The sequence below is a fragment of the Heterocephalus glaber genome, unplaced genomic scaffold (assembly GCF_053883595.1).
Source record: "Heterocephalus glaber isolate CG9 unplaced genomic scaffold, H.glaber_assembly_v1.0 deba00000594, whole genome shotgun sequence".
NCBI lineage: Eukaryota > Metazoa > Chordata > Mammalia > Rodentia > Bathyergidae > Heterocephalus > Heterocephalus glaber.
The window spans coordinates 1,774,821-1,788,080 of record NW_028258151.1 but is presented as its reverse complement, the minus strand read 5'-3'; the positions used below and the strand labels follow the sequence as shown (position 1 = coordinate 1,788,080).

Sequence of the window (13,260 nt, the reverse complement as noted above, 5' to 3'; positions counted from 1 at the left end):
CTTTGAGGCATTGTTTCTGTTCACTCTGTCCTTTCCTCTTTCAGATTTGTTTCACTTTAAAATAGTATTAAGGAGTTCCTGGAGTGTGTATCTTTTTAATATTTATAAATTTGTTAGGAAAAGGTATCCTTCCAAAAATGTTTCATCTCAAGAAATCCCTTCTCAGTATTTATCTTTCTCTTAGTAGATACATATTATTGATTTCTAGCCTTATCTATAACAGTATACTAATTTTAGCTAGGATAATTTCCTTTTATCCTTTGTAGTCTCTTTCACTTTTGTTCTTTAAAAATGTTTTTAAAATCTCCTTTTCTTCTAAAGGCTTGGGTTTTCTTAGTGTTTTATCACCTAATCTTTTTAAATTTATACTTTCATTTTAATATCTTTCACTTATACCACTGTATTTTATTGTAATTCTGCACCTATATGTTTCTGGATAACTTTCAGGGGGAAAAGAGAAAAATGACAGTGTTTGTCTGTGAGTTGCATGGCATGGGAGTTAGATGGTATTTTACAGCTGTTGCAATAGACTTAAATTATTTCCAACACAAGATTATGCTGACAGTGGGAGGGTTAGATCAAGAAATAACTGTCATTTGCAATAACATCAGTCAAGAAAGGCAAAGACTATGGGCTCTGAAAATTGATTAAGTAGAATGCATTCATGGATTTTGACAATAGAAAAGTCATTGCTTATCCAGGGAGGTTGGCCTCAGTTTGAAATGTTAGGTACAGTTTCCATAAAATTTCTAATAATTGTTTACCATTTCTAGCATGATAGTATTATTAAAATGAAATGTTTTTTATTTTGTTTGTTTTTTGTTTTGGGGGGTTGTTTTTGGTACCGGGGATTGAACTTGGGTCTTTGCGCCTGCGCAGCAGATGGTGAAACCACTGAGCTAAATCCCCGGCCCCTATTTTGTTTGTTTTTAATGTCTATCTGTTCTTCCCTTCTTATTCTCTCCTTACACCATAAATAACTTTCCTATGATGTTAGAAGTTTCTTCTGCCATGTCATCCTAATACTTTCTGTTTTACTTTCTTTAGCACTTACCGTGTTATAATTTTTTTTCCTCAGAAATGGAGTTCTACTAAAGCGGTCAAATACCAAGCACATTAAAGAGCAAAGTCTTTAGAAAATAAGGAAATTTTAAATAAATATAGCTGGAAACAGTTCATATTATGTCACTAATCTATTACTGTTATCAGAAACTGAATACTGTCATGGAAAACTCATCACAGTTTTATCCTTCTGTAAACTTTGCATGGCTTATGAAACCTTGAAGTTCATTTGGCATCTCACTTTCCCTAAAATCAGCAGGTTCTTTCTGTCACTGTCATTATCTTTTTACCTGGCTGAAGAGATAGTGATAATTACATTACCATTTGCTTTAGCCTGCTGAAATATGGAGCTAAAAGTTTATCACATTGTACTGCAATGATTTGCTTCCATGTTTTCATCCAAACCAGACTGGGAACTGTGAAAACAGCCATAGTTCTTATTTATGTTCATAGCTCTTAGTGACTAATACTTTAGAGACTTAATAAATTAGGGTTGAATGAGTACTCACTTGTCCACACAATAAATAAGAGATACCAAGGCTAGCAGCTTAACCAAAAGAAATGGAAATGTAGAAGATGGGGATAGGAATAAAATGTAAGTTAATGTAAGTATTTGTAAGCTTCTAATTACAATATGACAAATCTCTAGCAGTGTGGCTCTGAATGTTTGTGTTAGTGGATAACTGAAAGGCAAAATGAAAATAGTCACTTGAACAAGGAAATAGGCCACTAAATTAAGAAGTTAGATATAATTTATCAAGTAAATACTTGTCAATTGCCTATTATATGTGAGATATAATGCCCAGTCCTAAATTAAACAAATAAGATAAATGTGGATCCTAATTTCATGGAGGTATTATCTAACTAATATTTTAAAAGGAGAGTTACAGATTCAAGACAGTAAATTGAGCGTACACATACTTGGGTCTCCTTATTTCTAAGACCCTTCAGGTCATCTCTCCTTCTCTGTTCTCCCATCAACTCAGGGATTTCAAGGCTTGAAGTTAGGCAATTAAGAGCAGATAATGGGGAGTGAAAGGTAGGCCTGAAAATGAGGGCAAGTGAGGGCTGTAGTGATGTCAGCCATAACAGCTGGAACTCCAGCCCTGAGGGCAGAATGTCCAAATATTACTGTTTACATTAGGCCCCAAACCTTGAGATTTTCTCTAAATAAGTTACCATGAGTCATTAGCACTCTAGAGGAAAGCACTCATTTTTTTATAGTAACATAACAACATAAAATCTATTCTCTTAAATTTTTAAGTGTGCCCTATAATATTGTTAATTATATGCACATTAATATACAGCAGATTCTAGAGCTTTTGTCTTGCACAACTGAAACTAAATACTGATCCCCCTTGTCCCTTCTCCCTATTCCCTAGCAACCACTATTCTGCTTTCTCCTTCTGTGTATTTGACTGCTTTACGTATCATCTGTGAGTGGAATCGTGTGACATTTTCTTTCTGTGACTGTGAGTGTAATATCCCTAAGATTCATCCATCTCATAGCATGTGATGAGGTCTCCTTTTTCAAGGCTAATAATATCCCATTGTGCATATGCACCACATTTTCTCTATCCATTCATCTGTAGGTAGACATTTAGATGATTTCTGCTGCTTGGCTACTGTAAATACTGCTTCAGGGAACATGGAAGTGAAAATATCTCTTTTGAGATTCTGTTTTCATTCTTTTGGAGACTAAGAGGTGGGATTTCTGTGTCATGTGCTGTTCTACTTTTAATTTTTTTGAGGAACCTCCACAGGATTTCCCATAGTGGATACGCTATTTTACATTTTCACCAACAGTACACATGGATTCTAATTTCTCCACATCCCTAAATACTAACATGTTCATAATACTCTGTAAAGTAAAATATATGTAATACATGAACCTTGCCTTTAAGAAAGGTCTATTTCCTCCTGAAGAGCTTCCTTTCATCCTCATTTAATTCTTTTTCATGATATTTCAACTCAAATACTACACTGTCAACAGCTGTTTCTGGCCCACAGAGTGAGTTTATCCCATATTATAAGATTCTACAGCATTCTGTCTTCTATTTAGCACTTACTGCAGGTGTAATTTACAGAATTAGATGAGGTTAGAAGAGCTGATTGGTTTTGGCTGATTCAGTCCTCTTAGCTTAGAGGACACACTGCATGAAACAACACAGTTTTTATTGGGAACTGTGTCAGACTTGTTTTGAGGACTGAGTAACACATTATTTTATTAGATAATGAAATAAACACCCGGGGACCCAACCCCTCATTTAAGTAATACTACCAGTACTTTAAAATCCTCCTGTATGCACATCCTGACTTTTGTGTTAAACATTCTTTTGCTTTCTTTATAGTTGTATCACCTTTGAATGTATCCCAAGGAAATGTATGATTGAGTTTGGAAAAACTTGAATATCAAGCACACACCTTGATCTGTGAGAACACTGCAGTATCACTGCCATTAAAAGAAGTCTCCCAGGCTGGGGATTTAGCTCAGTGGCATTGTCCGTGCCTGCCTTGCAAGTGCAAGGTCCTGACGTCGATCCCTAGTACCAGAAAATAAATAAAAAAGAAGGCTCCCACTGAGTGTGGTGGCACACACTTGTGATCCCAGCACTTGAGAGGCTGAGGCAGGAAGATTGGTGTTCAAGGTCAGCCTGGGCTACATATTGAGTTCAGGACCAGTCTGGACTACACAGCAAGACCTTGTCTCAAAGAAAAAAATAAATTAGTTAAAATAAGGCTCCCAGAAGAAGAAAACTTGAACACTCCCTAGGTTATAGTAAGCTTCACACTCAAAAAGTTTTAAGATTCCTTTCAGGGAATTTAGTGGTAAAGGTCAAGAATGAATTGTGCAAAATTTAGAGTTCACAATATTTGGGCTTCTAACGAGGTTGTAATGTGAATAGAGTATTGGATACCTGACAAATGGAATGGACTGATTTGCCTCTAAACTTAATATAACCTTACTCCAACTCTCAGGAGCCTGTCAAAGCATACAACTTCTATGAGGTGAAAGAGAGGTAAGATGATGTAAGGCAGTGGAGGAGAAACTGCATTAGTACAACCTCAAGCCAAATACTAAAAAGATTCTGTCCAAGCTTTTATTCTGTTGAAAGATAGTTAAAAGATGATATGGCAGCAGGTATATTTCAGATGGCAGACCTCAACATACCCATCTTTGGAGACACAAATCCCATGTTTCTTCAGATGTCTGTAGGTCTCCGATATGTAAGCATAACTGAAAGGAAGGCTAATTGGGAGCTCTGAGAGCATGCATGGGTCTTATCTCTGCAGTTTCACTTTAGATCCATTTGCCGGGGAATCTTGGAAGTCAGTATCTGTAGATATTTTTCATTGACTGGTCAGACTTGTGATGTTTAAGGTTTTGCCTTGTGCATTGTTGACAGTTCTTCTCCATCCTTTCCCATGTTTCTGTACTTTTTTTTTTTCTTGAGCAGAGCTACCTGAAGGCCTCTGTTACAGACTGACAGAAGGATGTTTGGTTAATGGACAGCTTTTGAAGTTAGAGATAAGTTAGAGATAATATCTAATCTGAAGCACAGGGTAAATATTTTTACTGTTCAGTGTAATGATAATGTATCTCTCCAGGGCAAAATGATTACACTGGTTTATAGAAGATTAAGGTGTCTTAGAGTTCCTCAGTTGTGACCAGCAACCCACTGCACACATACTGTCCACCCGGACCTGACTCCATGTCACTCCATGGACTTGGGGGAGTGGGTGCAAGGGGAACTATTGTGAATAAGAAGCTCATGATTCTTGCCATGCTGTGAAGAGCAAAATCTTTTGTCTTTGACCTAGAAGTTGGGCCTTCTGCCAACATTTGTGAAACCATGTCAGGTAAGCTTGTTAGCTTGCCAGCAGGGTAAAATCTCTGATTCTTTACAGTTCTTGGGTCACCAGAGAGGACTCTTGTCTCTCCTTTCTGGGTCTAGCTGACAGACTTCTAGAAGCACAGTAGAGGAAGAATCTTTGGAACCTCTACATACAATATATATACATACAATATATACAAACTATACATACAATATATTCAATATTCCTGTGCTCTTATAATCGTGATCTCTTTTATCAGATGACTTTCAGTTCAAAGGGCTTCTATTTTATCCTCTCCAGAGAATAAACCACCAGCCTACTGCTAGGTTGAAGGGGAAGGGCAACAATTTAGTGACATATGAGGGGGAGGGACATAAGAATTTCTTTGTGTTCTTTGCTGACCGGTCACCTTCTCAAGAACATATTGGCTGATGTATTGCCTGATGTTTCTGTTTAAAATTATCTTTCTCATCCTTCTTTCCTTCCTCTGTTTTTTGCCGTAGCACTATTAGTTTCAAACATATATCATTCACTTATTATTTTTAGATGTGCCACCCCACCCCATTAGAATGAAATCTGTATGAGGTCAAACATTTTCATTTCTTTCATTTTATTTTGTATCCCCCCAATGTGGAAAGTATCTAGAAGATAAAAGCTTTTCAGTAAATATTTGTTAGATAAATAAATAAATGACTAAAAGAAAGTTGCTTCTGTTTCCCATGCTCCCATTATGAGAATAAATTAAGAAATTTATTAGTTGTAAGTCATTGTCATATCTTTCTTAAAGTTTTAAATATTGATGTCAAGTAAGTGTATAGGCATCTTTCACTGGAGGCTATATTATTAGTTATTCCAAAGCAGTTTGGCATTATTTCTTATCTGGTGCTGGAATCCCTTTTAGGACATTTGTTCCTAAAGCCAGTTTGGGTGGGGTTTTTTGTTTTTGGGGGTTGTTTTTTTTTTTCATGTTTGAGCATTTCTACCACTCCTACTCAATGAGTATTAGAGTTTATGGGTAGAGCCAGTGGGGTTTGCCAGAATTGGACAGGAAGCATGTGGAAAAAATAAATTAATAAAGATCACAAGTCTAGCAAGTGACAGATCCAGGATTTAAACTCAGCCAGTCTGGTTCTAAAGTCTGTTTTTAATCAGCACACTATGCTGGGATTTTTTGTTTGTTTGTTCTATTTCGCTTTTGGTTTTGTCTGTTTCTTAATGGGGAAAAAAAAGAAAAAAACAGCAAAAAACACTGAAAAGGACTAGCCTACAAGGTAAGAGCAAAACCAGGAGAGGGTGATGTCCAGAATGTCAGGTTAAGGAACTACTTCAAAAATGAGACAATGTGTAACTGTGTAAAATGCTAATTATGTCAAGTGAGTGGGTTCAGAGAATTTCCCTTTGGGTTCACCAAAGCAGAAGTCATTGGTCATCTTCATAAGAGCAGTTATGGGCTGGGGATATAGCTTGGAGCACTTGTCTTGTGTATATGAGGCCCTAGGTTTGAAAAAAAAGAACAGTTATATGAGTCAGTTTAGGTGGAATGGGAATTAATTGTTGCTGTGTAAAAATTTACCACCCAGCTTAGTTTAAAATAATACATCTCACAGTTTCTGTTTATCGGGACTTTAGCTGTAGGGTTCTGGCTCAGGACCTCTCATGAGGTTGCAGTCAATTACTTCTGCTGTGTTCACAGAGATGAACTCTGCAGGATGAAATTGTGAAGCATGTGAATGCCAGGAAGTGAGAATCCACAGGGCTATATTGGAGGCTGGCTACACAAAATGAGCTAGAGATAATGGAAGGAAATAAATTAGACAAACTATCAAAGACCCTTGAGAAGTTTTGCCAGAAAGGGGAGCAGAGAAAATAAGGAGTTTGTCTAGGTACATCTATAGGTAGATATACTAGTGAAGCTTATAGAAATGTTCTGATTATTTTTACTATCTCACATGATAAGAACCAAAGTTATCAGAGACTGAAAATAATTTTTAGCCTCAAACTGGGGAACCCCAGCCTTACCCTCTCAGGAGCTGGGACTATAGGCACATGCCAGTGCACCGGACTACAGCTTGCAAGGAAGTATGCAAGAGGGTGGGATAATGATGAATCATGAAATGTAAAAGTAAACAGGAAAATGAGGAGTTGAAAGCAACTATAGAGATAATGAAAAGCATCAGGATTCATGGAATCTACTCAGTGGGTCACAGAATTGTTAAATTTGTGGTATTAGAGGAAGTGGAGTAAAAAGGTGAAGATGTGAGAGAGGAAGTTGATTGGAATTAAAATTACAGAGGAATTGAAATCAGGGGTACTGTAACAGTCTAGGGAGGATCTTAAGATGAGGACTGCAGAGGACTGTAGGGCAGGAACACAAAAGAGAGGAGGAAAAGTACCAGAGAATTCAGACCTCAGGTTTATCAACATTGTTGTTGCATTCACCAAGAGAAGTGCCCAAAGTAGTTGGACAAAGTAACCTTGAGTTAATAAATAAAACTTTGAAGAAATGAGGCTTCTAGGAATTTGTAGAGACTGTAGAAATGGGTAAGGTGGTCAGTGGTATTATGCTGTCTAGTGACCTGAGACTCAAAGCTCATAGTAGAGGTGATTATAGGGGAGACAAAACTATTCAAAAGCATCAGTAAGGAACAGGGTTACTCCAGACCTGGTAGGAGAGAGAGTGTGAAAAAAGAGACCTACTTGAGAGAAGCAGCATCCGCAAGGTAGAGCAGTAGGAAAATCTCTACTTCTTAAGGCCATCAGTTCCAATTTTGCATTATCTACTTTTTATTGAGGAAAATGTCTTCCCCCTTTCAGTTCTTCTCTAAAATACAGCTCAAAAGTTGAGCTTCTAATGTACTTGGTCTCCCATAAGTACATAAATATTTTGAAATGTCTCAAGCTTACAGGAAAGCTGCAAGCATGGTATAAAGAACATTTTTTATTCTTAATATATTTTCTTTTTGATCAATCTCTTATATGGGCCAATCTCCTCCTATCTGCTGTCTTTGCTTCTCTACCATGGGTCTTTTTGTGCTACTTGAGCTTTACCTCGTGCTACATTACTCCCCTCATGTGGACCCCTCTCTCACCTTTCTCAGCTCTTTACCTCGCTAAAGTATTTTTCTCAGAGGTCATTATGCTGGCATGTTCTCCCACTTCAATTAGACTCCAGTAGAGTCTGTTAGGCTGCCACTATTATCTCCTCCACCCGCATTCCCAAGTGGAAGTCTTTTCTGTCTCTTTTGGACTCCTACTCTGTTTCTTACTTCATGGTGTTGCTGGAAGATATGGTTATAAAAATATGACAGTAGGCTGACTGTTGCAGTGACCTGATGTCCTTGAACCAGAGACAGAACAAACCTACAGATTAAGGACATAGTTTTCCACGACTGCCCCTCACTTCAGATACTACTACAAGTTCAGTGGTCTGCAAGGTGTCCACTGGCAACAGATTTAGTGGTTCCCTTACATGCGTGATAATTCACTGGAACAATTTACTGTGTCCCAGAAAGTACTATATGTGTTACAGTTTTATTATTGGAAAAGTACAAATCAGAACCAGTCCAATAAAAAGGTACATAGGTTTGGTCTGGAAAGATCTCAGATGTGAAGATTTTATTGTTTTCTTCCTGTGAAGCTAGGATGTGTTACCACCACCAGTATGTTAAAATAAGCAGTATTACCAGCTGTGGAAGCTCATCCAGACTTCAGTGTCCATTGGTTTTAACTGATGTTTCATCACGGAGCCATGAATCATTCCCCACATGACTCACATCTCCAGGCCTCTTCCCCTCCCTGGATGTTGGGCTCATCTCACATGACAGGACGCCCAGTTCTCTGACCATGTGGATAATCCTCATCAAAGTTTGTCTGGCCCCATCCTGTGGCATCTGTGTAACATTAGCTCTGTGAATGCCCACCACCCAGCACCAAGTTACCATAAGCTATCTGGACTCACCAAGAACTGCATCTGCTTCCCAGAAACTGGGGACACAGACCAAATTCTTTATTCTAGGGTTTGAAGTTACCTCTCAACAACCAATACAAAGACCAACTAAATTTACTTTTCAGCTGTAGAAAATGAAATTGTGTTTTCCTGTGGTATACAGATCAATTCTTTGCTCAAAGATAACTATCTTGAGATTTCCTCAGTTACCTTTCAGACTTATATGTTGTGACAGTTTTATAATGGTTGTAATCTACATATTCAGTTTTTGTCATAGAGATTAACAAACTTTCAGAAATGTTCTAATATATCTGTAGAAAATGGTAATGACAATGGAGGATTATAATCAAACAGTATTTTAAAATAAAAAATATTTATTGTACTATTATATTTTATCTTCACCCTCTCAGTTACCTGTCTTATCTGTTTTAGGTATGACTTTAGCCTTCCCAGCTTCAGTTCATGATTCTCTGATTTGCAGTAAAACATTTCAAATTCTGTACAAAAATGAAGAAGTTGTTTTAAATGATGTTATGATCTTCAAAGTTAAAATGTTGTTGGATGAAAGAAAGGTAAACATCTCTTCATACATATTTAGATAACTTTTTATAAATATTCAGAAAGAATCTCATATTATAATTTCCCTTCAGATTGAAGAAACCCTCCAGGAAATGAGTTTTCTATTATCCTTGGATCTGCACTTCACAGATGGAGATTATTCGTAAGTGGGCCATTCAAACAATTAAAAACTCTTCAGCTTCTCTTTATTGTCATTTATTTTGAAGTGCTTCTGTTTGCTGGGAGAGTCTTATGACAAGGGTTTAGGTTGCTCTTTTGTGCCCAAGCTGATTCCATGAAGTCCAAGTAACAAAATCGGATAAATAAAAGGAATATGAAACAATTTCCTAGACTCTAGAAATTGCACAGTTGATATAATACCGCAATTGATATAATGAGACATGGAAATATACCTGAATTCTTTTCTACTGTATCATTGGCAATTTCTTCTGAGTAGCCTGAGTTATGTCTTCAGGTGGGATTTTGTTGGTGCTCTGAGAATTGTCAAGACTAAGAACTCTTAGAGTCTTGAGGAAGTTTTAGGACTATCTCTACCCAGTACTTGCCCACACACCTGGACTCACAGTCATACATATTAGAGACAAATTGTGGTTGTATTCAGTCAAAACAAAAATCAAGGATCCATTTAACAATTTTTCCTTTGGAGGGCTTTTTTTCCCTGTTTCAGGTGAGGCTTTAGAAATACTTCTCGAAAACTATATAAATTTGGCCTACATTTAGGACTAGTCACATTACTGACTACTGAGCAGTAATATGAAAGATCTTCTTTATTTGTCCTCTTCACAATCATAGAGGAATAAGAATTTTAATATGGTAATTACTGACTGTGTGATACTTGTTATACAAGAATCCTGTAAGATTTTTGTTTGTTTAATCAGATCAGCATTCTGTAAGTGAGCTAAGCTGAAATAAGTAGGTAGTTCATTAGTTTTAGGTAGTTAAAATGTATGTCTCCCTTCTTTCCCTCCCTCCCTCCCTCCCTCTCTCCCTTCCTTCCTTCCTTCCTTCCTTCCTTCTGTTTTATGATAGTAGTGATTGAACCCAGGCCTTTGCCCTAAACTATATCCACAGCCCTTTTTTATTTTGAGACAAAGCCTCACTAAGATGCTCAGGCTGGGCTCAAACTTGTGATTCTCCTGCCTCAGTCTCCCAGAGTTCTAGAATTACAGGGGTGTCCCGCCACGCTCTGCTGTGTGTGCATTTTTTAAAAGTATATTTGGATATAATTTTCATGTCGTTTTAAATTTTTTGCAGGTGTAAATTTAATGCCAGACTAAATATCTGAAGTAAAATTAATCTTACTTTACTGAATAAGCAATGGCTTACTTGTTTTCTGAGCAGCAGTTAATAAAATTTTGTATAATAAAAATAATTTGAAGTATCTTTTGGGATTTATTATAATAGAGTATAACCTGTGTTCTCCTGCAACCTTATTAGAAACTGTACTCTCTATAGAGTAAAACTTAAGAGGAAATGAATTTCTCAAGGCTCAAAAGGACTCATTTTATAGGGATGTTAGTGAAAAAAGGGCCCCCATCATGGACTACTAGAAAACTACAAGTGAGATGCAGTTATTTTCTGTTGATAGATTTCATATTCTGGCCTAATGCAAATTTGATGCTTTAAAAATTAGTCTCATTCTAAATTTTTGAGAAGTACTCAAGTAAATGTTTCTGATAATTTAAATTACTCTGTAAAATATCAGTCTTTCTAGATGTTCCATACTTATATGAAAATACTTTTTTTTTTTTTAAATAGGGCAGATGATCTGAACGCCTTGCAACTAATAAGTAGCCGAACACTTAAGCTGCACTTCAGCCTCTATAGAGGACTTCATCATCATGTCAATGTTATGTTTGATTATTTCCACCTTTCAGTTGTGTCTGTTACAGTCCATGCATCATTAGTTTCACTACACCAGCCACTAATAAGGTAAATTTAACCAGAACGCTAGTGCTTATCAATGTGATGTTTTTCATTTTTATAATGAAAACATATTTTGATCAATGTAACTGAAGTAGTACTTTTTAAATTTATACTTAAATACTTTCATTTATACTAAACTAATAAAATAATAAAATTCAGTTCATTTCATTTATCACTAGATTGATAAATGTCTTGCTTTAGAGATACAGTGGTACCTCGATTCACAAACTGAATTCTCTCCACATTTCTGGTCGCAAACTGAACTGGACAAGAACCTAATCAAATTTCCTCTTAAGGAACCATTGATTCGGTCCTTTCCAACTCGGTTTGGAACAAGAATCATGGAAACAGTCGAGTTTGTGAACCAAGGTACCACTGTATGAAGCAGCCTTTCTTAATTCCAAATGAGTTGACCAAGTCTGCAATCCAGAAATGTCTATATAATATTGTTTAGTCTGTACCTGTTTTTAACAGTGTTATATTGTTATTACTCATTCTCTGTAAAAGTATGTGAATTTTTCTTAGTTGTTTTGTTTCTTGTTTGTATGGCTAATTTTATCTTTCTAACTATATCAAATGATAGTCATTGCTTTCTAAGTCATTAACCAATTTTACGGATTTTTATTAAGCCTTTTTAACTGTCATACACAATTTTACTTTGAAAATGTGTAATATTTTGGATTGTAGTAAGGGCAGAGATAATTATTTTCTCTGGCCACCTCCATAGGGAGACATACTGTCTTTCACTGATGTAAGAAAGCGATTCAGTCGCCTTAGTTCATGCAGTAAAACATGATCCTTGTAGTATAGACAGTAGATTGACATTTAAAATCTGTGATTAATGTAAAAAGACTCCAAATTTATTTGATTTCTAAGCAGTCTACAATTTCTGACATAGATATTCTGATAACTGCATTTAGGAATGATCCTTGAGGGATATGATAGTAAGCTGATGATCAAAAAGCTAAGTAGGTCAGTGTGCAGAATATCCTCAGAACTTATAGAACCCTACAGAGTTTAACAAATTAGCCACAAATGATGGCCCTTAAATGGCATATATTTACACTGTCTTAAAAACTAATTGAGAATGTCTTCCATTGTGTAGCTCCCTATTCTCTTACATAAAGATCATCTTGACCTTATTCCTGTAAGCTACAGAGACATAAATAAAGCTATTCTGACTCTCTTTCCCTTACGTATTTTGTAGTAAGACCTGTGACTAGTTGCTTCTCCATCTTTATCTTACCTCTTACGCTTTTGAGAGGTTGTGCTGAGTTACTAATAGCTTTATAAACAGAAAGATTCTTTTAAATTATTATAACTCCAGGGACAGGTCAGATATACAGTGTGTTTAAATTTTTTAAATGTATTGAAGTAAAAGACACATTGCCATTAATCCCTTTCAAAATAGTCCCCATCGCTTCAAACACACTTATCCTATCATCCTTGCAACTTCTCAAAGAGTTCTAAAAGTCTTTCATGAATCTATTTACGAGGTATGATTAAATATGCAGTGAGTACTGCTGCCCAGTGCCATCTAACAGGAAGGCAGGCTCGTAAAATCATTACTGTGTGTCCTCACTCATGGCACTGTGTGACTTCTGGTTCTTCCCCAAAGTCAAAATGACCATGGCAAGTAAATATTTTGAATCCATTCAGGGCGTCAGAGCAACTATGATAGTGGAACTAAAGACACTAATGAAAGACTTCCAGAACTGCTTCAGAAAGTGGCAGGGGGCCAGGGATTTAGCTCAGTGGCAGCACACCTGCCTTGCAAGTGCAAGGTCCTGAGTTTGTTCCCCAGTCTGGGATGGGGGTGGGGGGAGTGGCAGGAATGATGGGATGAGTATTTCAAAGTGTGGAGGGGGAGGAGTGTTTTGAGGGAGATTAATGGCAGTGTCTCTTTTATG

At 36.7% G+C, this 13,260-nt stretch overlaps 1 protein-coding gene across 11 annotated transcripts in view; it reads left to right on the top strand.

Annotated features, from left to right (window-relative positions):
• Fam135a (family with sequence similarity 135 member A) overlaps window positions 1-13,260 on the top strand; it is a 101,812-nt gene that overhangs the window by 25,235 nt on the left and 63,317 nt on the right. For all 11 annotated transcript variants that reach the window (XM_021243671.2, XM_004864007.4, XM_004864005.4 and 8 more), the window contains 3 exons: window positions 9,278-9,417; window positions 9,496-9,566; window positions 11,183-11,356. Coding sequence is in view for 10 of the 11 variants with exons in the window: in XM_004864007.4 (XP_004864064.1) it covers window positions 9,278-9,417; window positions 9,496-9,566; window positions 11,183-11,356 (385 nt within the window). In the remaining variant the exon portion in view is untranslated. The remainder of the gene's footprint in view (window positions 1-9,277; window positions 9,418-9,495; window positions 9,567-11,182; window positions 11,357-13,260) is intronic.